Source organism: Meyerozyma guilliermondii, genomic scaffold, assembly GCF_000149425.1.
Source record: "Meyerozyma guilliermondii ATCC 6260 scaffold_2 genomic scaffold, whole genome shotgun sequence".
Classification (NCBI taxonomy): domain Eukaryota; kingdom Fungi; phylum Ascomycota; class Pichiomycetes; order Serinales; family Debaryomycetaceae; genus Meyerozyma; species Meyerozyma guilliermondii.
Genome location: NW_001809799.1, coordinates 1,472,228 through 1,497,089, shown reverse-complemented (window position 1 = coordinate 1,497,089; position 24,862 = coordinate 1,472,228). Strand labels below are relative to the sequence as shown.

General features: G+C 43.4%; 10 protein-coding genes and 1 non-coding gene across 11 annotated transcripts; 6 read left to right on the top strand and 5 right to left on the bottom strand. All coding sequences in view use genetic code 12, as the record gives it.

Moving 5' to 3' along the window:
* Positions 1 to 54: 54 nt before the first annotated feature.
* Positions 55 to 3,675, bottom strand: PGUG_02043 (U2 snRNP complex subunit; the record flags this gene model as incomplete). The annotated part of the gene is made up of 1 exon (XM_001486322.1): positions 55 to 3,675. The coding sequence occupies one exon, from the start codon at positions 3,673 to 3,675 to the stop codon at positions 55 to 57; it is 3,621 nt and encodes a 1,206-aa protein (XP_001486372.2).
* An 803-nt stretch (positions 3,676 to 4,478) lies between these two features.
* Positions 4,479 to 6,008, top strand: PGUG_02042 (uncharacterized protein; the record flags this gene model as incomplete). Its single annotated transcript, XM_001486321.1, has 1 exon — positions 4,479 to 6,008. One exon carries the CDS (start codon positions 4,479 to 4,481, stop codon positions 6,006 to 6,008), a length of 1,530 nt encoding a protein of 509 aa, XP_001486371.2.
* A 1,008-nt stretch (positions 6,009 to 7,016) lies between these two features.
* On the top strand, positions 7,017 to 8,438 carry NGT1 (Ngt1p; the record flags this gene model as incomplete). Its single annotated transcript, XM_001486320.1, has 1 exon — positions 7,017 to 8,438. One exon carries the CDS (start codon positions 7,017 to 7,019, stop codon positions 8,436 to 8,438), a length of 1,422 nt encoding a protein of 473 aa, XP_001486370.2.
* Positions 8,439 to 9,068: 630 nt separating this feature from the next.
* On the top strand, positions 9,069 to 13,022 carry PGUG_02040 (uncharacterized protein; the record flags this gene model as incomplete). The annotated part of the gene is made up of 1 exon (XM_001486319.1): positions 9,069 to 13,022. The coding sequence occupies one exon, from the start codon at positions 9,069 to 9,071 to the stop codon at positions 13,020 to 13,022; it is 3,954 nt and encodes a 1,317-aa protein (XP_001486369.2).
* Positions 13,023 to 13,141: 119 nt separating this feature from the next.
* PGUG_05996 lies at positions 13,142 to 13,214 on the bottom strand. The gene has a single exon. It is a non-coding gene; the product is annotated as a tRNA-Arg (tRNA).
* A 1,050-nt stretch (positions 13,215 to 14,264) lies between these two features.
* On the top strand, positions 14,265 to 17,699 carry PMC1 (calcium-transporting ATPase; the record flags this gene model as incomplete). The annotated part of the gene is made up of 1 exon (XM_001486318.1): positions 14,265 to 17,699. The coding sequence occupies one exon, from the start codon at positions 14,265 to 14,267 to the stop codon at positions 17,697 to 17,699; it is 3,435 nt and encodes a 1,144-aa protein (XP_001486368.2).
* A 66-nt stretch (positions 17,700 to 17,765) lies between these two features.
* On the bottom strand, positions 17,766 to 18,473 carry PGUG_02038 (Golgi transport complex subunit; the record flags this gene model as incomplete). Its single annotated transcript, XM_001486317.1, has 1 exon — positions 17,766 to 18,473. The coding sequence occupies one exon, from the start codon at positions 18,471 to 18,473 to the stop codon at positions 17,766 to 17,768; it is 708 nt and encodes a 235-aa protein (XP_001486367.2).
* A 59-nt stretch (positions 18,474 to 18,532) lies between these two features.
* On the top strand, positions 18,533 to 19,744 carry PGUG_02037 (uncharacterized protein; the record flags this gene model as incomplete). Its single annotated transcript, XM_001486316.1, has 1 exon — positions 18,533 to 19,744. One exon carries the CDS (start codon positions 18,533 to 18,535, stop codon positions 19,742 to 19,744), a length of 1,212 nt encoding a protein of 403 aa, XP_001486366.2.
* A 41-nt stretch (positions 19,745 to 19,785) lies between these two features.
* Positions 19,786 to 20,169, bottom strand: PGUG_02036 (uncharacterized protein; the record flags this gene model as incomplete). Its single annotated transcript, XM_001486315.1, has 1 exon — positions 19,786 to 20,169. The coding sequence occupies one exon, from the start codon at positions 20,167 to 20,169 to the stop codon at positions 19,786 to 19,788; it is 384 nt and encodes a 127-aa protein (XP_001486365.1).
* A 560-nt stretch (positions 20,170 to 20,729) lies between these two features.
* PGUG_02035 (uncharacterized protein) lies at positions 20,730 to 21,392 on the top strand (the record flags this gene model as incomplete). The annotated part of the gene is made up of 1 exon (XM_001486314.1): positions 20,730 to 21,392. One exon carries the CDS (start codon positions 20,730 to 20,732, stop codon positions 21,390 to 21,392), a length of 663 nt encoding a protein of 220 aa, XP_001486364.2.
* A 53-nt stretch (positions 21,393 to 21,445) lies between these two features.
* On the bottom strand, positions 21,446 to 24,775 carry PGUG_02034 (MET18/MMS19 family protein; the record flags this gene model as incomplete). The annotated part of the gene is made up of 1 exon (XM_001486313.1): positions 21,446 to 24,775. One exon carries the CDS (start codon positions 24,773 to 24,775, stop codon positions 21,446 to 21,448), a length of 3,330 nt encoding a protein of 1,109 aa, XP_001486363.2.
* Positions 24,776 to 24,862: the final 87 nt, after the last annotated feature.

The following is a 24,862-nucleotide window of genomic DNA, read 5'->3' as shown; positions in this document are numbered from 1 at the left end:
AAATCGTTCACTTCAACAAATGCATTATATTGAGTTAATGAGTAGTATATAGTATCAAAATGCCACTCTGCTTCTGATGTCGGCAATCTTTCGTTCGATATCACGAGGGGTTCTATCTAGCTCTGTGGCTATCTTGGTCTTTGTGCGGGGGTCAAGTTCAAAATAGTACTCAACAAAATCTCCATCTATGACATTTTTAACTGGATTGTAGTAGCCGCGGAACTTGAGTTGATCTTTTCCAAGAAGCTGACAATAAAGCCTTTTCTTATCGTGTTCCTCGAGGTTTGGGTCGAGAACTTTTCGTATAGAGTTCTCCAATGCTGTGAAGAAACTTACCTCCAGCTTCGAAATTAAAGGTTCAAAAAATCCCAAACTTCCACATAAACCGGTGTAGAAGATAGACTCCTTACCACCAGTGACAAGTGTTCCCTTGAAAAACAGCGTTGGGATATCTTGAAGAAAGAACTCACATAGGCCCTTCAGGCGATTTCCTGCACTATTAAGGTAGTGATCTTGATACTTCACCAAACTCCATTCTTGGTCGGCCTGCTTGGACAAAGTAAAAGGTATGCGATTCACGAAAACGTTCCCAAACTTATCACCACCAATTACAGTATCATGATCCAAACATTCTAATGCAGTGATATGGCGCTTCATAACGTCGTCGGCGAAGGAAACAAAAATGTTATCCAGGCTATCATATTTCAAAAAAGTGGTCGAGTTGCTACCATCGCCCACCACTATTCTTTGCTTGCCCTGGTGGGTAATCTGTACTATTTTAGTAAGGTAGTCAACTAATGTAGACGATTTTCGAAGGAGTTGTTTCTTGCCCAATTCATATAGGCGTAAATATTTGCCCATGCCGACGAGAAGTTTACCTTCAAAGGGAATCATCGCCGCAGGAGGATGGTCTACCTCTGTGTAATGCAACAATTCTAATTCTGAGCCATTGATGAGAAATGTAATTATTTTATACTTTGGGTTATTATTGAGTTGAAAAGTCAAATCTTTAGCTGTACCTACCATAAGGTACTTTTGGTTACCGAAATTCATACGGCACAATGAAAGCGGTTTTTGGTTGTCTTCAAGTTCAGTGCTGAAAGTTATCTTTTTGGACTCAAGATCAAGGATTTGCACACACGAAGCCCATGATTCATCCTTTCTCAGATAGCCAAAAGCACTGTAATAGTCTGAATCGACTTCTTCACCACTCTGATATGGCAGGACCACACCATATTCTGACTCAATAACAAAAGCGGTTTGGTCTTCAAGTATCATCTTGGTGGGAGAGTAACGAAGTCTGATGTCCTCTATCGCCAACTCATCCTCTATGCTCATTTCAGAATTATCTTCGTCTTCGCCAATTGTGAAGATAGTCAACTCGCTGGCAGAAGCTCCAACTATACCCTCGCCAATTTCCTCAGAGTAGAACGAAGTACCACATTTGATGTTAGCTCCCATTAACGGGGTAATTCTGGTCTTATTTTTGGATCTGTAGCATAACCATGGATAAGTGGATACAGCAAGAACGCCAACTTGTTGCAGTTGTCGAAGTGAAATAGCAGATAGTTTTACACTATCGGCTCCTAGATATTTGACTCTTGTGTCACTAAACTTTCCAGTAATGGACTCAAGAGTACTTCTGACATATAGTCCATTCTCAAGGCCGAGATGGGCAACGAGAGAAGTTTCGTTTGATATTATGACAGCAGATGTGCAATTAGCTGAGAGTGCCTGAAACGTCAACGTCTCTAGACAATTATGCTGCTGTAAAGAGATTACCTGAACTGTCTCGTCCGTACAGGCGACCAAAGCAAAGGGACTTTTCCGCTGTGACTTATTAACGAAGGAAGACGCTAATGCTAAGGCACAAATCTGTCCGCCTGACATCTCAATTCGTTCTTGATACTCAATGAGCTGGTCATCGGTAGGATCAATTTCAAAGTAGCAGAGTTCTCTGTTCGACAAACCAATCAACACTTGTTCCTGGTTTGTACTTGCGCTGATAATGGTGATACCAGCAGGAGGATACCAGTCGAAAGTTTTTTTGGTAATCTTTCCTTCGGTCTCAGTTTGTCGTATGTGCCTGATACCATTGGAATATATTTGGATGAGTGATTTAAGACCCACTTGCTGAACTCCAATTGTTGGTTGGTCTGTCACAAATGATGAGTCTTGGACCTCTTCTACTACCTCTCCAATTGCGAGAACGAGAGTTTTAGACGATGCTGACGATGAAATCACCATATATTCGTCGTTCTTGGACTCAGCTGACAACCGGGTGGTGAAGACAGATGTTGCAATCATTGGTAATGGAGACGAGACAAGAGTCGAGATCGGAATTCCATGGGTCTTGAGCTTTAAATGTGAGTGGCCCGTGATCATAGCTATCCTGGACTCTTTGCTTTCACTGGTCTTGACTAAAGCACCTCCAAAACATGGGTTTGATGAGTCGATGATTTGCACCAAGGCAAGATTTCTGAGCCCCCGAGGCTTAAACTCATGTTTCTTGTTACCATCAAAAACATCTTCAAGCGAAGAAAACTGGCTCGAGCTTATATATGAATCATTATCCCCAAGATCTTCAATTTGGTATAGCATTTTATCGTTATTCGTCACATTGGCAAAAAGATAGCCCTTTTTAAACACATTAATACTGGTACTAGGAGAGATTGTGTCAAAATACCCCACGCTGAGTTCAGTAACCTTTTCAGAATCATCATCGTAGTCTATTAGAACTCTGAAACAGTCGCCCAATTCATTATGCAATAAAATAAAGAAATTGTTCTTCTTCAATTTGTGTACCGCATAGCAGACTATTGGTACTGGAGATGAGCCTGCTCTCAGTGGAATCGGCAAGTATAATTGCTGGTCAATTGTAGGGTTATGATAAAAGATAAATGAGGAACCGGCAACAATAACTCCACCTATGGGAGTCGGCAATGGTACTAACGTAGTTGAAGAAGAGGGTATTTCTAGGGTATCTTTTCGTCTGGCGACGTAGTTTAGACCTTGTTCGAATTCGTAATACTGAAGGGTAAGGTTGGAAGATTGGGGATCGTATTTTAGGCTAGCATCATAATGAGCATAATTACACTCAATTGCAGCAAGCATAGGGTTTTCATAACCTGTATCCAAAGACACCATTTGTATGGTCAAGGTGTTTTTCGATACTGATTCTAGTGGCGACAGAAGTTCGAGTTTGTTGTTGTTGGTTTGAGCCTTGTACATCAACTTGTCACGCTCAATTGCACCTATGGTGATGGTTCTATCCTGGGGATCCACACAGAGGTACTCGCCGGGAGTAGTTCTATTCATTCCATTTTTTGAGTGTGGTTCCTGGACCACGGGGAAGAATTTAAGCTCATCTTTGTCGAACTCGAGTATTGATAATCGACCAGAATCACTTGTAATTACAAGTAGATCGAGATTTGATCCTCCTTTTCTTATACGATCGATGTTCTGGATCACTCCTATAACCTGCTGGTGGCATATTTGCTTGATCTTGCCCGATTCCAGGTGAAATTGCCATAGTTCGATGGAGGTGGACGTTGCAAGAACGAGTTCTTGAGATTTTTTATTGTCCAAAAACTGTCCCAAAATCGACTTGATAGCTGCTGTGGGCTTCGTTAGCGTTAGGTGGTATAGATGTAGCGAGTCGTCTTCTATTAGCATTGTGAATGGGGACTAGAATTGCAGTATGTATCGCAGCCTTAGTCGCACCGATGAGCTGTGTCCTGTATTTGGGCAGCGGGTCCTCTCCAAATTAGAGAAATCAAACTGGTTTGATATGGGTGCAAGGTAAGTTTATACGCAAATATCTTTTAAAGAAACCTGTCTGTATACTAACACCAGTTGCAAAGATCAGAAGCGTGCTCTTGCAATATGTCTTCAGAGGTCTCCGTGTGTTCTCATAGAACGTAACACTCCTCTGGATTGTTTAACAAAACCAGAATTGAAGAAGGATTTGCCTGAGTTGTGTGTGGCTAATCTTCAGGCGTTCCTAGAATGTAAAAATGGTTTTTTCGATATGCGGAAACGTATGAGAGGAAATGCTCCATTGTCTACGGGCAAATATGATGATACTTATGATAAATTGTCCAGTGGAAACTTTGATCCTCACGAGGAGATGAGAAAATTGGAGGTGATGAACCGTAATTTGACAAGAAAGGAGGAGAAATAGTGAAAAAAATGAAGGAAAATAGTGAAAAGGGAATTTTGAAGGAAAAATGAAGGAATTGATAAAGGCAGTTTCGAGCTTGGATCTACATGGATTACAGTTGATGTGAAGATTCCCAAGATTCCTACAATCGGTTTTTATTGCTTTCCCATTATTTCTATTGTCTTGTTGCTTTTTTAGTTCCGTCCCCTTTTCCGTCACTCAGTCTGGACCCACAATATTGTATATAGCTAGCACTGTGGCATGTGCGCAAAACGTGAATTTTTCAAAATTTACAATTATATACTATTTCAGTAAAATGACCAACGAAACGATAGAATGCGATTTGGAGTCGTACAGAACAGAAGAACTCGATTCTTTGCTCAAACAACTCCAGCCTAGAATTTTGGACTACATATCCAAAGCGGATCCGAGCCGGGACGAGTACCAAGAGGACTCACTTGGACGTTACCATAGTCCTCAATTTCTCAAAAAGGAGTTTACTGACGATGCCAAGTTGCAAAGTGGGATCAGGAAACACCCCCAGGAAGTTTTTGAGGTGATTGACAAAGTGCTTGAGTACTCTGTAAATACATGGAATCCTGGTTTTTTGGATAAATTATATGCATCTAATAATCCTATAGGAGTGGTTTCTGACATCATTTTGTCGGTCTTAAACACAAACTCACACGTATACACGGTTTCACCGGTATTGTCAGTGTTGGAAAATTATATTGGAAAAAAGTATGCTGGACTTTTCTTCAAAGACCACCAAGAAACTTGTGGAGGACTCACGTTTTCCGGCGGATCATGGTCTAATATCACGTCTCTCCAGATGGCCCGCGCCATGAAGTACCCTGACACGAAGATTGAAGGAAACAATGGAAGAAGATTTGCAATTTACTCGTCAAAGCACTGCCATTATTCGGTGGAAAAGGCAGCTATTTTGCTTGGATTGGGTTCGGGTTCACTTTTCAAAGTGGACATATTGGAAGATGGAACCATGGATGTGGCTAGTTTGAAGCAAGCCATCAAAAAGTCGAAACTGGAAGGTTACATTCCATTATATGTCAACGCGACAGCTGGAACCACGGTTTTTGGATCGTACGATCCGTTTGGGGAAATTGCAGCCGTTGCGAAGGAGCACAATTTGTGGTTCCATATCGACGGATCTTGGGGTGGAAACGTGATTTTTTCACCTACTCATAGTGCAAAGTTGAAGGGAAGCGAACTCGCAGACTCAATAACTGTCAACCCTCACAAGATGCTTGGGGTTCCTACCACTTGTTCGTTCTTATTGGTGCCTCATGTGGTGGATTTCCAGAACGCCATGTCTCTTTCTGCTCCATACTTGTTCCATGGAAGAGAGAATGAACTGGAAGAGAACTTTGACTTGGCAGATGGAACCATGGGTTGTGGTCGCAGAGCCGATTCGTTCAAGTTCTACATGGCGTGGATTTACTTTGGTCAGAACGGGTTTGCCAAGAGGGTTGACCATGCGTTCGACATAGCCAAAAGGTTCGTTGATTTAATCAGCGCTGATAAGCGGTTTGAACTAGTGTTGGGAAGCCCTGAAAATCCTCCTCCATGTCTCCAGGTATGCTTCTACTTCCGGCCTTCACACTGGACGAACGAGGACCATAGCGAAGTCACCAGGTACATTTCCCGGGAACTACACAAGCAAGGAAAGTATTTGGTGGATTTTTCACCCAATCCTCAACCAGGTCAAGAAAAAAAAGGGGAGTTTTTCAGAGTTGTATTCAACTCACCAATATTGACCGACAAGGTGGTGGCCGATTTGGTGAAGAGTATAGTTGAAATCGGACAGGATTATGGACAAAAAGAATAAAAATGGAGAGTAGAATGATGAAGTCAGGGACTAGAATAGAAAACCGAATATTCATGACATTGTATCTGTAATTTCTGCCTCATTTGTCAAACGGAATCATTGTTGCACTCGTTTACGAGGATCCCCATGGGGAGAATAGTTCGTTGCAATGCATGGTGATGCGGCGTGTATACTCCAAGCGAGCGTTGCATCGTAGGTAACGTTGCACCGGATATCTCCGGGAGTGCACACAAGCGGGCACAAGAGCGTATCCAAGTAATACCACAACGAAACCACACAAGAAACTTATTTACAAAAGCGGTAAGATGTAGTATGCAACAACACCATCTGATGAGATTCAGAGCTTATACACATTCGTTTGTTGTGTTTGTCGCTGATCGAAATTACTGATTGCAACATTCATGGTTACACGATGTAACAACTCATTTCGTCAACACGATATTTTCGCAACATCTCCATGATCCATCTATTTACAACGTGACGGCGTAGCTTGTCTTATCTGGCTCCTACCCAATTGCCTGCACACAGACAATGCAACACCCGGTGCACCTGATAAGCGGGGTCCCAAATGGCGTTTTGGAGGTTACATTGTACGGCTTGAGGTGCGGATCTCGGGGTGCGATTGGGACCATAATGATGGTAGATTTGTCAAAACAAGACGAAATTAAAAGTTGAGTGGCCAGAATGGACTATACTTTGTGTACTTCATCTTGACTTGTTTTCGGCTCATTTGGACCACTTTTCACCTACCCTCGTTCAAATGCTAGTGTTTCTGGTGTTCTTGCAAATGTAACCTGGCGTGCGGCTCGCGCTGTGCGCCAGATACTGAGAAGCTAGGGTATATAATATGAACATATCTGTTGACCAGATATATCAAGTTCACGCAAAGTACCAAGCAACATCTAGTGGCACTCAGCATCGTGGTTGAAACTTTATCAGTTGCTTTGGAACCAACATATTTGTTGTCTAATTTCACTTTGAATTAACCTTTGACGTCGAACGAAAATCATGGAAAAATCAGGAACAGATATCAACGTGAACAGCAGTCCCGATACCTACGGGCACGAGGAAACTCATTTGGAGCTCCAAAGACACTCCACAGAAGAAATATTATCGCTGGGAAAATGGTACGATAGGAAACTTGTCCCAGGACTTCCTCAATACTCGCATGCCATGATCCAAATTGTCATGCTTGCTTTTGTGGTGTTTATGACCCCAGGTATGTACAATGCGTTGACTGGTATTGGTGCTTCCATCTCTGACGTTACCACCAGTAATAATGCTACTGTTGCGTTGTACTCGACATTTGCCAGTATTGGGTTTTTCGGTGGAACCATCTGTAATATGATTGGTCCCAGAGCTTGTTTGATCTTTGGAGGTTTCGGATATGCTCTTTACTCTGGGTCTCTCTTGTGTTTCCAACATACTGAAAATAAGGGATTTGTGATTTTTTCAGGGGCATTTTTGGGTATTTGCGCTTCATGTCTTTGGGCTGCTCAAGGTACAATTATCATGTCTTACCCCACCGAAAACACCAAGGGAAGAGCCATTATGGTTTTCTGGATCATTTTCAATTTGGGTGCCGTGATTGGTTCGATTATTCCTCTTGCCAATAATATGAACAATAAGTCTTCAAGTGCTAACGATGGTACATTTATTGCTTTCATCATTTTGATGTGCTGTGGTTCCATCATTGCATGCTTTATGCTCCCCATGTCAAAGGTGTGGAAGGCCGATAATACTCGTGTTCTCACCCAGAAGCACCCTCACTGGAAAGATGAACTCATTCGTATGGCTAGACTCTTGAAGGACAAGCCATCAATTTTTTTCATGTTCCCCATGTTTTTCGCTTCCAACTGGTTTTACACCTACCAATTCAACGATTTCAACTTGGGAAGGTTTGACTTGAGAACTCGTTCTTTAAACTCGTTGCTTTACTGGCTTGCACAAATGGTTGGAGCCATCATTATTGGTACTGTATTGGATATGAACAGATTCAGAAGAGTCACTCGGTCAAGAATTGGATGGGGTATTTTGTTCATTACAGGTATGGCAATCTGGGGAGGAGGTCTTAAGTTCCAACAAGGATTCACCAGAGAAACTGCTGATCCAACTAAACCCAAATTGACTCCAATTGACTATAAAGATGGTTCCTATATTGGACCCATGTTCTTGTACATTTTCTACGGAATGTACGATGCCATGTTCCAAACCTTCATTTTCTGGTCGTTGGGAACCATGTCCAATAACCCCAAGACGGTGTCCTTGTATGCTGGGATTCTACAAGGGTATTCAGTCTGCGGCAGCTGCCATCGCATGGAGATTGGATGCTCTCCAGAAGCCATACATGGCCATGTTTGCCAGTTCATGGGGATTGGTCCATGGTTCATTGCTCATCGCTGCACCACTCCTCTTGTTCAGAGTCTCTGACCACACTACTGTTGAGGAAGATGGCTTGCAGGAGGTTGTCGCTGCTGATGAATTGAAGTCGGTCAAGTCGGTGGTTCACTCCACGGCGGTCTCGATGCACGAGGATGTTGTTTAATTCTACATGTAATCAGTATATTTAATCGAGATTCTATTTATAAAATGACTTCCTTTTCTCATACTCATTATTCTGTTCTCGTTCGTCTCACTCTCTTATGTTCTCACTCTCATTTTTCGCAACCGCACAAATCATTCTACATATACTACCGGTGATGACCATCACTTTCATACCGGGGGAAGTCAATAAAGGAACCAAACTCCAGTCTGCACGCACTATGGAAGTCTCATTATCTAGTAGCATATGGTCTGGGAAACAATTTGATCATCTCATCGACCTTGAAACCCGATCGGCGAAGTAAACTGGACCTGCTCCAACGACTCGATAACCTTCAAACGATATATTTACTGGGGGATTTGGGGTGTGTGGTCATTGACGGAACTACAGGGTACATTGCGGTTTCAGTAAAAAGCACAATTATCATTTTTAAACCAGAAAACGAGTTTCTGAGTCGTCCACGATGGACGCAAGGAACCACTATAATCAACGAGGACGACAATTCCAACGTCAATTGTATGGATTGGGCCACTATAGAGCTGGAACTTTGCGTGGGCACGGCAAAATCGATATCATTACATTATATTTTCGACAACTTTGGCGAAACTTGTCATCGAAGACGATGGTACTGTCCCCAGCCTAGCTCAGTTACCAAGGTTAAGATCACTGCCAATGCCAACAAGATCGTGTCTGTTAGCAACCACTACGACAACTTGCTTAAAGTGTGGTCGCGTGCCAATTATGGCGACGAAACGACACAATTCGATGTCTCGTATCTTCCTCATCCTCCAGGAACCTACGCCGTTGAAGTGCAATGGCGATACAAAATCCCTTCGAACTCAATAACCAAAGTCACCGACAAGTCAATGGCAAACATCAAAAACATACGAGACTATATTGACAACCTGTCAGATGATTGTGACACTTTATACACCATTACCAACGAAGGACGACTAACCGTGTGGGCTTCATACGAGTACAGTGACCACAGCCACATCAAAGCGTGGTCCCATATTGATTTGGGGGACTGCTTTGAGGATAAGAAACTTCTTGGCTCTATCATCATCGACAATTATCACCTTCAGCGAACCGTAGTTCCAGCGTTGAATGCTACTAAGGAAGAGTCGAACATTACTCGCTACCTCCAAAGCCAGGATCTCAAGACATTGGACCTACTATTAGCGATTGGAACGAAAGGGAACATTGTCATATTTGCAATGGTGAACGCTGGTCAAGATCCTCCAAACTCTATTCGTTTTGACCGAATAGATGCTATGGATATGAGATTGGACGACCATTGCTTCCCAACCTACTTAAATGTACCCAATGTGGAGCCTATCAACGTTGATACAATCCAATCCTTACAGTTCAGAATCAGCCAGAAAAACTTGGTTATTTCCAAAATTTGCACCACTGTTGAGGGAGATGTGAGTCCAAAGGTGGCTGTAATGATACACGATCGCTTCAATAACACCCTCAGATTACTAGAGCTTGACTTTGCAAGATTGCTCAGAGGTAACACAGGCGGCATCGGAGCCCGGCTTGTAGAGCGCTACCAAGGACATACCAAATCCATTCGAAAGTTGTTCAAGTCAAGCTTCAATAACGGGAAACCCGAGGTACTACTTTCTATTCTGAATTTCGCCGAACACAATTATATTTGGGAACCGTTGATACTCGAATCTCAACCTACCTGCCGCTTATCCATAACCAAAAGAACTCGACTTGGACTTGAAGAATGTCAAGCAAACGAGAAAATCAAAGGTGCTTGGAGTGCACTCATCGTCAACGACGTCAACGCTGAAACCGAGGATAGACGGCATTTAATTGTTGTATTTGAAAAGTGTGGTTTCGTTAGTGTTTGGAATTGTGTCAGTTGTAATGCTGACAGAGTAGCAACACTAGCAGTTAGATTCCCGATTTCACAAGACGACAAAACCAAAAAAAGTGAGCCATTTTCTGTGCTTCTGTTCAAACTTCCTGATACAGAGAAGGGAGAAAAGAGGTTTGGTGTCATCGCCATATTTGACACTTCAGAAACTCTTGCATGGACATTAAATACCGATCCAGTGGAAATGGAGAAAGTTGAAATTGACAGGTTTCCTAAGGAGGACTTACACTTGGTAGCAAGCATAGACTCTGATTACCTTGATATGAATGAAAGCTTGGTTTCTGCAATTGATACTGGGGGAAGATTGCTGATATACGGACTCGATTTAAAGGACATAGCCAGCAAGAAGCTAGGCTGGACCGAGACTGCAATGGTTCATACGAACATTGAAAAAGCTGGTAAAATACATGGAGCCGCTAGAGTCAGCCGGTTTGCAGTCATCGATAGCACAGGCACGCAATTGAGTATTTGGGATACCAAGAATGGTGTTTTAGAATACGAAGAATCTTTTGAGGATGAAGTGAGAGATCTCGATTGGACATATGTGGGGTTCAACGAAGGTGCAAATAACCTTCAGCATGATGCGAGAAGTTCTTCCGTACCAAACGCCATTTTGTCTGTGGGTTTCAGAAGACATGTTCTTTTGTATACTCAGCTCCGTTACGACTACACCAACAAAATCCCTCCTTTTGCAGTGTTGAAAAAGATAGACATCTCAGACTTTACTACTCATGAAATAGGCGATCTGATCTGGCTTGCAAACGGGTACTTGGTAATAGCGAGCGGAAACCAGTTTTTCATTGACGACAAATACGTTGACTTGGGGTCGTCGGAAAGTTTCGTTGACCAGACATTGAGACAATTAATGGTGGGATATATTGGCAACGAAGATGTTGGCAAAAGAGCCAATTCTTTTCGGCTTGACATCGATCACTTGGTCAAGATTTTGAATGGACCACTTCCACTCTACCACCCACAATTTCTCATTCAGAGTTTGTTCTTCTTACACACCTCTCTCGTCAAGAGTATCTTGTTTCAATTATTCAAAATTCTACGAGTTGGCAAGATGATTGAATGGGATTTGGGTCTCAGCTTAGACGAAGTAATTGTCAGTGAACACCCATCCCGAAGAGAAAGCCGAGCAGCTACACCTGATGTCCATGAATTGTTCAATGGTCAAGACAATTCTACGAATGGCGACCTCGATGTGTTTAGTGAGTTCAATGATCAAGTTGCACATCTTCTCGTTGAAAGACTCTCCAAGTCTTCACTTCCACTTTTAACTCGTCACCAGCAAATCACGCTTATATCCGTGATTAACATCGTTCGTGAACTACAAGTTTACCACGAATCACTTGATGATAATGGTTTAAGATTTTTCATTGGATTCAAGCTTTTCCAAACCTCATCAAAGCAAAGTCGATTGACTATGAGAGACATTAATTGGGCCCTTCATAGTGACAATAAAGAGGTGATTCTCACTATGATTCATAACCATTACAAGAACAGACTACGCTGGGAGCATATTACGCAAACCGGTATACCATATTGGTTGGAAACGTCCCGACTTTCCAGTGTTTTGGAGTCCTGTGCTAGAAATGAGTTTGGAGATTCTAGGGACCCCTCCGGCCGCATCACCTTGTTTTATTTGGCCATTCGAAAGAAACATGTTTTAACTGGATTATGGCGAACCGTCAGCCATCCAGAAAAGCAAAAGATGTTAGCTTTCATGAACAACAACTTTTCGGAAGATAGATGGCGGAAAGCAGCATTGAAGAATGCATTTGTACTTTTGGGAAAACATCGTTACGTCGATGCTGCTTCGTTTTTCTTGCTTGGAGATTCTGTCAAAGACGCTTGCCAGACGATAGCTTTCAAATTGAGAGATGTTCCATTGGCTATTGCAATCGCCAAGGTTTATACAAGCAAAGATTCAGTCAATTCTGATGAGCCTGTAAGTGATGCAGAACGATACATTATTGAAGATTTTGTGGTTCCTGAAGCTGTGCAAACAGGCAACCGATGGTTGAGTAGCTGGACGTTTTGGGAGCTAAACGAGAAGGAGCTTGCAATCCAGGCGCTTGTAAAACCACCAATTGCCATTTTTAAAGAGAATGGCCAATTATTCTCTGACCGATGCTACAAATTCCATATTGAAGGAAGCGAACTAACTTCCCAGAGCAAAAGTTATCTTCAAGACGATCCTGTTTTGGGATTGTTGTTTGATAGCTTGCGCCAAAAGAGTGTACGGTATTTACGAGGCTACTTGATGGTGCCTTTAAATGAGGAATTTGATTTCACTGTGAAAATTTGCAGCCTTTATACTCGAATGGGGTGCGACTACCTTGCGATACTACTCGTTCGATTATGGACATTTATCGAATACGACGAGCATAAGGGAATCATGAAGAAAACCAAGGCAGAAAAATCTACAAACCAGTTAGAAAATGGAAAAGGAACAATAAGATCGATGTTACAATCGTTTGAAGACTCGGGGCGGAACGATGCAAAAGCACAGCCTCCACCCCCGCCCACAGCTTTTGAGGAGCCCGATATGAGCGCGTTTGATTTTGGATTTTAAATATGTGTAATGATAGTACCATTTACATCGAGGCTATGCTGCCAAGTTGCCAAGGTCCAATTACCATCTTGGCACATTTGGGCGCAGTGCAGGAAAAAAAAATTAAACTTCATAGGTCAAACCCTACCCGGGACTCGAACCCGGAGTCTTCCACTTAGGAGGCGGATGCCTTAACCGTTTGGCCAGCAGGGCATTTTCCCAGAGAAAGCGCCGGGTACCGGATATGTAGCTGTCATCAAGTGGTGGCTTTGGCTTGATGGCTTTGAAGGGTACGTCCCTGACATGTCTATGCATTGATACGTTAAAGTGTTTTGTTTCATATTCTGGTTGTCATCGATCTCGATCACGAACAATTAAGATTTGAAACAATACGGCTCCGCCTGCCAAAAGTGTCATTTTCGGTGTGCCAAGAGGTTTTCTGCGAAGCGGAATTGCGACGCAAGTATCGGAAAACTGAGACTGGGGGCCGCGTGTCAGACGGCATCGCACCGCGACAACTACACTAGACTAGACTAGACTAGACTACAGACTACAAACTACAGACTACAGACTACAACTGTAAAACAATTATTAGACCATCTTCTACAATGACTATATTCTTCTTCATTTTCTCTTCCGCGACTCCCGATCCACAACCTTAATCGTCCTCATCACCGCTGCCACATGCGGAAATTACATACATATTGGCGCTCGCGAAACCCTGAGGCATGGCTGCCAGTGAAGGTTGCGGCACGCAACCCAAAAATTAGCCTTCATGCAAAACTCGACTCCTTGGCACGCCCCCATGTTGGGTGGTAACGCAGCCTGAAATCGCTGCGGAAACCAAAGAATTGTCACTCTCCGAACCACTGGGCACTGCTAAAGGTCATGGAGAACACCGAAACCGCAACCAGACACCCGGCATTTTCGCATTTTCGTCGGTTGCGGCGCGTTGCTTTAGTCTCGATAATGTTGCTGACATCAGCATCAGCACAGCCTCTTTGCGAGGCACCTAGTTGCAATCTTATCATATAATAAGTGGAAGGGAGCATCAATTCTACCTCTGCACCTTTGTAAACAATAAGTTTACACTTTCTCGTTACCAAAATCCAAATAGGTGGCTATATTATTTGTTAAGTGTTGATACTTGACATCGAATCATTTGCTTTAAGCAAAGCCTGAAAATTTCCAAAGGCTTAGGGCCGTGCGAGGTTGTTGCAACCTGGCTTATAGTTGGCTTATTGCAACCTTCAACTAAACAGAATGGCTCCACAGAATCCAATAGAAAGGGCGCAAACAGCGTCCAAACATTTACAACTACCCGGATCTACCTCGGATAATGAAGACAATATCAGTGTTTCATCAGCCACACCTCTCACAGATAATTCAGGATTAACTCCAGAAGTGTTAACGGAACTTCACGATCCCAAATCGCTTCGCAAATTGCATGAACTTGGTGGGATCAAACTGTTACTGTATGGTCTTGAGACTAATTTGCTGAGTGGAATCGATACCCATAGAGATCTTAAACATAGAGAAGAATTGTTCGGAGAAAATAGAATACCGGTGAAAGCCCAGAAAAACTTCTTTCGTCTATGTTACGATGCCATGAAAGACAAGGTGTTGATCATGTTGACTGTGGCTGCGGTTATATCCTTAGCATTGGGCTTATATGAGACCTTTGGTGAAGGTCCTTTGAGGGACGATGAGGGCAAAGTTTTGCCCAAGGTGGACTGGGTGGAAGGCGTGGCCATTATTACTGCCGTTGTAATTGTGGTGGTGGTTGGTGCAGCCAATGATTATCAAAAAGAACGACAGTTTGCTCGTTTGAATGCCAAGAAAGAAGACCGCGAGTTGATCGTGGTAAGAGACGGAGCCCAGAAAATGATCTCCATTTACGACCTTTTGGTCGGTGATATCATCAACTTGCAAACAGGTGATGTTGTTCCTGCTGATGCCATCTTGATACTGGGAGACGTTGAATGTGACGAATCTGCTCTCACTGGTGAATCTCATACCATTAAGAAGAAACCCGCTGGCGAGGCTATGGATTTCTATGAGGCACAGCTTCCAACAGATGAAGATTTGGGCTCGTCTACCATCAAGTTCAAGGACCCTTATCTTATTTCTGGTGCAAAGGTGCTCGAAGGTTTGGGATATGGAATGGTCACTGCAGTTGGCCCCAATTCCATTCATGGAAGAACAATGATGAGTCTTCACACCGACGCAGAAACAACCCCCATGCAAGTTAGACTCGACAACCTTGCCGAGGGAATCTCCAAGTACGGTTTTTTGGCCGCATTGGTCCTTTTCATCGTTTTGTTCATCCGCTATTGTGTCAATATTGCTCCAGGAGGAAAATTCAACGATATTCCTGGTCCGCAAAAGGGAAAGAAGTTCTTGGACATTTTGATTACTGCTATAACAATTATTGTCGTTGCGGTTCCCGAAGGTTTGCCATTGGCAGTGACTTTAGCGTTGGCTTTCGCCACTACTAGAATGGCTCAGAACGGTAATTTGGTCCGTGTGTTGAAGTCATGTGAGACCATGGGTGGTGCTACCGCTGTGTGCTCTGACAAAACCGGAACTTTGACTGAAAATCGTATGAGAGTCGTGAGAGCATATTTTGGACTGTCCGAGTTTGACGATACTTCTGGTGGCCATGGTCCATTGTCTTCAGAAGTGGTGAATGAACTTTCAGAAGAACTTAAGGTCTTTCTTTGTACCAACATCACTTTAAATTCCACTGCATTTGAGAACACCGACTACGACGAGAAGAAAGCTCTTATGGCAAGACAAAAACCACAGAGAAAGTCATTTATCCGCCAATTGATGCAAAACCCCGGAAAGAAACAACAAGAACGACAGGTTGAGCTTGGAGTGGTAACCGAACCTTATTTGGGAAACAAGACGGAATCTGCCTTGTTGATCCTTGCTAACAAAGTTTTCAATCAGTTTGCAACAGACAACTTGGAGACCCAGCGGAGCGCCAACCACGACAAGATAGTACAGATCATCCAGTTTGAAAGTTCGAGAAAATGGGCTGGAATAGTAATGAAGATAGACAATGGGTTCCGTCTTTACGCTAAGGGAGCGGCTGAAATTGTTTTCAAGAATTGTGGGTACCTAACCAATGTCGATGGTACTACGGTGTCCATGGATCGGTCACAGAGAGACGACGCTTTCAGCAAGATTGATGAGTATGCCAATGATGCTTTGAGAGCCATTGCACTTGCTCACCGCGACTTCATTGGAATTTCCAACTGGCCTCCACCAGAACTTTTAGAGGAAAACTCCAAACAAGCCGACCCTAAGAAACTTCTTGCTGTAGGATCCACTATTCCAGAAGACCAAAGACACTTGGTTTTGGATGGAATTGCAGGTATTCAAGATCCGTTGAAAGACGGTGTGGCACAAGCAGTTCTTCAGTGTAAGGAAGCTGGTGTCACTGTTAGAATGGTTACCGGAGACAACTTGAATACTGCAAAATCCATCTCCAGAGCATGCCATATTCTTACTCCTGATGATCTTTCGAATGACTACGCATACATGGAAGGACCAACCTTCCGCAAGTTGACGGATGCGGAAAGAACGCGGATTGCGCCTCGTTTGAAAGTATTGGCGAGATCTTCTCCAGAAGATAAACGGGTTCTTGTGGAAACATTGAAGAAAGCAGGAGAGGTTGTTGCTGTCACGGGTGACGGTACAAACGATGCTCCTGCCTTAAAGTTGGCAGACGTGGGATTTTCTATGGGAATTGCTGGTACTGAAGTGGCCAGAGAAGCCTCTGATATTATCTTGATGACAGACGATTTCACCGATATTGTCCAGGCCATCAAATGGGGAAGAACTGTTTCGACTTCGATCAAGAAATTCATCCAGTTTCAGTTGACCGTCAATATTACTGCCTGTATCTTGACGTTTGTGTCCGCTGTGGCATCTTCCAATGGCCAGTCGGTGTTGACTGCTGTGCAGTTGTTGTGGGTGAATCTTATCATGGACACTTTAGCGGCGTTGGCGTTGGCGACCGATAAGCCAGACGACTCGTTTTTGAAGAAAAAGCCTGCTGGTCGTACTGCTCCTTTGATTTCGGTTTCGATGTGGAAGATGATACTTGGACAGTCAGTCACTCAGTTGGTTATCACGTTCATTCTTCATTTCTGTGGCAGAAGATTTTTCCATGGCAATAATCACATCGACAACCATCAGAACAAGCAATTGGACGCCATGACTTTTAACACATTTGTGTGGTTGCAGTTCTGGAAATTGGTCGTCACGAGAAAGTTGGACGAAGCAGATGGCATTCGAAAGGTTCGGGACAGACTCACGGCCAACAACTTGAACTTTTTTCAACACTTGTTCCGCAATTGGTACTTTTTGGGAATTGCTCTTCTCATCGGCGCAATGCAAGTATTGATTATGTTCGTCGGTGGTGCTGCATTCAGCGTTGTTAGACAGACCCCTGGTCAATGGGCTACTGCAATCATCTGTGGATTTATATCGATTCCCGTCGGATTGGTCATAAGAATAATCCCTGATCACTGGGTGGTGGCCATTTTCCCAACCAGAGCCTTCAAGATCTTTATTTATTACGCTGGGTTTCTGTTTTTGAAACGTAAGAAGAAGGAGGATCTTGAGAAAGCTGAACACGATGACCTTAATGACACTAAGATGTCGGACTTGTCCGCACAATCATGAGCGAGAATTAATTAGCATTTGTATTATATTAGACACTAAAATTTACTTGGTTTTAGAATTGAGCATCTAGTTCATTTCTGGGTAGTTTTGTCTTTCACCGGAGAGCTTCCCCACAAAATCTTTATATATAGGGTAGAAGCGATGCATGTTGTGGAATACTGGTAGGAGTTGGATCAAATCTTCTATGTTCTGCTTCAAGGATTCAGTGCGTGTAGCGGGATTGGATAATTGGGCTGTGATTGTGGTGTGGAGAAGTGAAAGAGCCTTGGCAAAATCAGTGACAGTTATGGTGGACACCTGGTCGGCTCTATCGCGAGTAACAACGTCAATTTTCTCGAAAATCGAGAGCACCAGAAGGAGGTTACTACGACACTCCTTGAGTTTGATCAAGCTCTGGATCTTCTCGTGATCTGCATCCGAAGCAGATTCCAATTGCGTATTCACCACTTCGACGTCTGCCTTGAGTGCGATAACGGCATTTGAAACCGAATTTATGTAGTATTGGAGGCGTGATATTTGGTCGTAGGAGTCGTTTGTGTCGTGAGAAACCAATGCTGACGATGATTTCTTCAAGGTTTCAGTTTTTTCTATGACTTCTCGTGATAGTTGGCCGGTATAGTAGTCTAGATGGGCCACCAAATTGGAGCATTTATTGTTGATTTCCAGTAGACTTTTCTTTGAATAAGGGTCTTTTTGTGCCATGGACAGCACTAGAGCGTCGACGTAGGACGCAGGATCAAAGTCCTGGTCGTGGAACATTGCAAACGTGGACATGGTGATAAGAAGAAGCTCGCGAAATATTCAAAGTTCGCGATTTTAGATTTGAAAGAAAGATGCAATTCATAACTGTGCAAGACACCTTTGTAGATGTCATTCAAGATGTCGAAGACGGCACAGTGGAGCAGGAAAGCTTTTGGGTATCTCGTAGAACCTCAGAGGAATCAGAACAGGAATTATTCTACATAAATGTGGCAAAAGAGGACAACCAGGTAAAGTTCACCAACCTGGAAGGAGTTGTATTTATTCAATTTTCACTGAAAAATCGCCGAAGGTTCAAGTTGAAGATCGGAGACGATAGTTATGTCCTACAGGCTGCGGAGTCGTGGCACACTTTCGATTCTGTGATGTCTCTTGCATCCACAAGCAACAAGCTCATCATGGGAACTATCCAAGGAACATATATAGTTTATGATTTGAAGGAGAAAAAGATTGTGAAGGAGGTTAAGGGTGCCCATGCGGCTAATATAGAGCATATTCGAGTTTTCCCGTCGCAGCAGGTGATTTTGACAGTGGGATTGGATCTCCAGATGAAAATATGGCTGCTTGAAAACGACTCACAAATTCCTGCTAAAGTTTTGAAGGGACATACTCTGGGAATTACGTCAATTGAGTTCATAGGTAACGGCCGCAACTACTTGACGGGGTCCCTTGATGGAGCGGTCAATTTATGGGAGTGTGGATCGGGCTCTTTAGTGTACTCGTTTCGTCGCATTGATAATTTGCAAGACCCTGTCAATTGCATAGCCACCGTCGAGCTCCCCAAGCCCTGGAGCATCAAAGAGCCTCTCACAGACAAGGAGTTCGACACCGTTGGCCGGGAATTGTATGTTGGGTACGAAAGTGGCATTATTCAGAGTTTCGATGTGGGGTACCATTCGCAGCTTCGCAAGCGACTAGTAGGGTTTGAAGGTGTAGCAGTCACCTCGATGGTGATTTCTGGCAAGTATATTATTGCTGGATACGGGAATGGTCACATTCTAGTTTGGGAGCAAGAAACTAAGAAAATTGACGTTTCTTTGTCACCCCACAGAATTGCTCATCTCACCGTTTTAAATGAAAGCGAGCATCAGCTCCAAGTATTGGTGACGAATGGGGCCGATTTGATCCTAAAAGTGAACATTGACGTCGAGAATGGCACTCACTCCATAACCTACATGGTGGGTGTGCCTGAGCTTTTCACCGCTACAAGCTTCTCCTATAACGGTGCCCATCTCTTCGTCTCTGACAAATCCGGGGTAGCGGTTTTTGGGATGGCTGAGACTTAGATCTACTGGTTCTGATGATGTCATATCTTATTTATAAACACTTACAACTTGGATCTTGGGTCGAGTTGCTTGAACACACCCTCGATGGCAGTGGCCTTCATCATGTTACCCTTGATCTTCAACTTTCCGTTCATGAACAACTTTTGACCGTTGGCAGTACCCTCGGCCAACTTGAGGAAGTCACCATCCTTCAAGATCAATTGGACATCACTCTTTGGCACAGAGTCAACCTTCTTGACGGAACCTTCCTTTTTCAAGTCCAAAAGCCAGCTTTGGTCCTTGCCTTCCTTGTTTTTCAACGAGATGACCAAAACGCACTTGGCACCAGCAATGGCCTTTTTCTTGAGACTTTCGTCTTTCAAAGCTTCATTCAAAAGCTCGAAGATGGGGGAACACTCGAATCCTTCAGCGGTGACGTCAGACATAATAAATACTAATTATGAATCTTATGCGACTTCAGCAACCTTTATACCCCAGGATAGTCCGGCGCACAGAGCCATGTGAAAATACTACCCGCGGTCAAAGAGAGGGGTGACCTGCACACGAACCGCAATGCTGCAGTGGGGTTTGGCGGGCATGTGGAGCGAGGGACGAGGTGAGATTGGAATATGGGGTAGAATGACAAAAATTGCAAAATTGAATTTTTGAATCAGAAGCTAAGATGGTATCTACTCCAACAAAACATCGACATCTTTGCCAACATCGGTTATCGCCGCACATCCGTAAACCAGACCCGCGACTCGCATCTCGCAAAATTACCCCGAACGGAAGGAAGCCTATTCGCACAAGATTACTTCGCACTCGGCTGGGGATTTCACGTCACATGAGCGAACTTCACCGACGTTTCCAGCCGTTGTTCCTGCATTTTGCACACTAGTCCGAGGACATCAAAATGGGGTCAACATGCGCAGACTCGAATGTGGCCCAAAATGGTGCTTGGCCGAGGCTTTCACAACTTTCATCGGCTACCTACTTTGACAGGTGAATGCGGTTTCCCCATATTCAAATCGACGCGCCTTACCTGCAGGACATCTCATCGCACAAATTGAGATTCAAGATGTGGAACGAGGGTATGTCGTTTTCGTCACAAAGTTCCAAGTCGCTGGCGGAGTCGACGCTACAAAAGTTCCTTCTGGGGATAGTGCCCGTCGAGGCGGTGCAAGCTGGAAAAGCACGCTCCCAATCAAAAGCTCAGTCCGTGAATAATCAACTAAAGACCAGAGCACTTTCGGCCGATGAAGTCAGAAGGCTCCAAAAGAAGGCCAAGTTGAAGCAACAACGCAAATTGAAGAAACAGCAGGAAGAAGCCAAGAAGGTCAATAAGTTGGCTAAGCATCAGATCATCAAATCGCATAAAGAGAATAATGAATTAACGGTAGAGGAAGAAAAGTACTTGAACAAGATCGTTAAGCGGAACGCAAATTCACTTTCACGTCTTTCGGAAATCGAAGACTACGAACTCAAATCCGAGCTCGAATCTCTACAAGAAGAAATCTTGGCAGCACAACGAAAATCCAACAAGAAAACAAAGCAAAAACTGAAGAAGGACTTCAATGAAAAATTGAAACGTGGAAAAATATCGTATCCTGGTTTGACACCGGGATTGGCTCCGGTTGGCTTGGACGACGACGACGAAGACAGTGATTAGCACAATTGCATATAGTTACATTTTAGGGTTGCAATATCTATATCTATTAACCTTTATCTGCCTAGCTCGTAAAGAACTTGCCTTAAGTCGCAACAGTATTTACGCACCAGCCGCTTTTTATCGTCCAAGGCTGGCTCGAGCTTTTTGATCGTTCCCTTTTGATATGGAACGGTGTATTCCAACTCAAGGTTTTGGAAAATTTTTAACAAACATACCAATGCTTCACATCGAACGTTTTCAGCATTTACTAATCTCTTTCCAGCAACAATCTTCTGAACGACAAGAGCTATTAATCTCTCGATAATGGTGTTGAGATGAGGTTTCACCAATTCGGGTGCTTCGTCTATAAGAATCTTCAAAGTTTTGAGAGCGGAACCGACAATCACAGGATTATTAATGGGTAAACTGTTTGTCACCATCGAAGAAAGTTCATCCAAGTGGCCCTTCAACAAAGAAGACAGAACATTTTCAACCAAGATTGACAATGAAACGAGGTAGACTTCATCTTTGGTGTTCTGGTAACCTTCCATTAGCAATGGAAGCAATGTGTCGAATAATCTTTGTTTGTACAACAAACGGACGTTTGTAGGAGTCACCCCAGAGCCAAGCTTCACTTGCTTCTTTGATGTACTCGATATCGTGAAGATGGGAAGATCACACACAAGAATTCCCAAGCATCTCGATGTCAATTGTTGAACCTCATTATTGGCATTTGACAAAAGACTCACAAGTTTTTGTGTGAGTTCCATACCCTTCTGGTCTAACTTCATCACAAGCCCTTTTGTAATCCAAACGAGGACTTCGAATTTTTGAACCTTGTTCAAAGGTAACTTTCCAGTCTCAGTGGAAATATCGTCGTATGTTGGTTGAAGGTAGGGGTCAAACAAGGTAGCATCCTTTACCAACTTGTTGGACAAAATTGCCAACATTTGCAAGTAACATAAACGAGTATACCCATTGTCTATTTCGGAATCTTGGCATCGACAAGTGATGTCGTTGATCAACTCAGATACCACTATTGGTGAAGCAGCTTCTTCGAACGATACAGATTTATCGACATTTGCTATAATCTGGTTGAAAAGACCAACCAACGGAGAACTAGAGACTGAAATCTGAGCAGCTGGAAGTTGGAAGCTGTTTTGCGGAAGTAAGAATAATGTAGTTAATTCATTCAATGAAGTTTGGTGCTTGCTTTTATCGAGAAATCTGACAATTACTCCCACCAAATTGCCAGCTGCCTCCACAGCAGCGACATCGGGTTGCTGATTCTGTGACCATAAGTCGAAGAAACTTCTGAGGAAGCGTGGAACAAAATTTTTATACCACGAATTTGTCAGAAACTGGAAAATCGCTTGCGTATTCATTATCGATTCCAGCAATGTCTGGCAGATTTCCTTGAAAGCATCGGCCTTTGTTTCAATTGAGATGCTCAGTTGTAAGAAATGTGTGATCTTATTTAAAAGGCGGATTGAAACCACCTCCAAGAATTGGTGGTGTATTGACAAGCTCTTGATGACCCCAAGTGCTTTGCCAATAGCATTGGAACTAGCCTCGGGAACAATTAGGTCCATCAAAAATGGTAGCAAGGTTTCCGTAACCACAGTTTTCTTTGGTGCGTTTGCTGGGGTAGTATCCTCCACAACGCTTACGGATCCTTTAATAATCTCCTTCACCACAATATCTTCATCCCAAGAATCATGGTTTTCTCTTTCTAACTGAGACAATATATCTTTGAAGTAACCAAATATTAACGTTACCTCTTGAACCGTCAATAAGCCAGGTAATTGTATTAATGCTATCAATTGTTGAACAATTTTGCACTTTAAAGTCTTTTCGATATTGGAGGTTGTCTGTAGTAATTGACCGAGGAATAAGAGCAAATGGTCTTTGTAAGCTAAAAGCTTGTTGTTCTCCATGAACTCTTCTGATACACCGGCTGAAGTCAAGAGTCTAAATGAGATCAAGACAAATCCAAGGCAGTCTATCAATTCACGTTGCTTGGAAACATTCAAGATTGCCAGTTCGTTGATATCCATTTCTACATCCGGTTGGCGCTCGTCACCTCCAATGTACTTGCCCCATATTTCTGGAGAGAATTGGAAGCCAACTATGACAGAAAACAGTTCAGGCGACTCAGCACCAAGAAGTGCTAAAATGATGACAGCTTGCTTGAATGACTTGCTTACAGTAGCCACAGACTCCTTCAAGTCAGCAGTAACAGACTTTAAGAACTTGTTGGTATAATTGAAATCATGCTCGCCATTTTCAACGTGCTTATGCTGGGATACATCTTGTTTGATGATTTGTCTCTGGAGTTCTCTGATAACCGCCAATGTCTGGATGAGGACTTTGCTATCGTCCGTGTCGTCGATAAGCTCGTATCCTTCAGGTATAATTTCGGTAGCAGTGGATTGGAAGATTGAAACGTCATTATGTAGAATTTCAAACTTTAATGCGCTCCAGATACTCAACCAGTGAGCCAAAACGACATCAGACTGGTAGTTGGCAACGCACAAGTAAAGGGTTCTTAGCACATCATTGCGCACTACTGGGTTTGTCGACGTCAACTTTTCGAGCAAGCCACTGAAAGCGTCACTTGCGAAAAGAGACTGAGATGCAATTGTGGATTCCAAAGAGCCCTTCAAATCCTCGGCTTTGATTTTGTACGGATCATTAGGTGGCGGGGTGAATGTTATGGGGAAGTAGCAGAAGCAGACGTCAAAGAGATCGTTTATGAGCTGTTTGTGAGTGGTTGGATCAAAGTCAAACATGGTGTTCAACTTTGTATTGATAGCAAACGAGATGAGAAGATTCCGGGGATCCTTCTCACCACTGGCAATGTGAATGAACGCTTCGACAATCTTTTGGGCAATTTCCGTCTGGTGGGTGTGAATATAAGGGTAATGTGTCTCGAGTGCAGTTTGAATGAGATTGAACGAGTGGTACCTGACTTTGGCAAGGTGCTTTCTTGGATCGTACTTTGTAGACAAAGCAGCTATTACCTTTTCTAGGTTTCCGTTTACGCTGGGCTTGAACGAGCTCAACTTGATAATGGTAATTAGTGCTCTCAAGACATATAACACACAAGTAGTGTCATCGAGTTTGGCGATGAGGAAATCAATGAGCACCGAAACATCCTGTTTCGAGATCACCGCCGGATCCACTTCCTCCAACGTGGTGGCAAGGCACTCTAGTGCTTTAGAACGAGCAAGCTCCGACTCAGACGTCAATATGGGCCCCAAACCTTGAATAAATTGAAGCAAAGTCGATGATCTCAGCGACAATATCGATGCCAAAGAACGACTAAAAGGTCTCCCGTCTTCCTCATCTGTTGATGCAATATACTGGGATATCGTCGTCGAAAGCTGAGTACTTTGACTCATTTTAGCCTCTTTGAGTGCGATTTTGTACAGACTAAATTGGTTAACCACTTGGTTTCTCAGCGTCTCCGACGTGCGCGCACGGTGCAG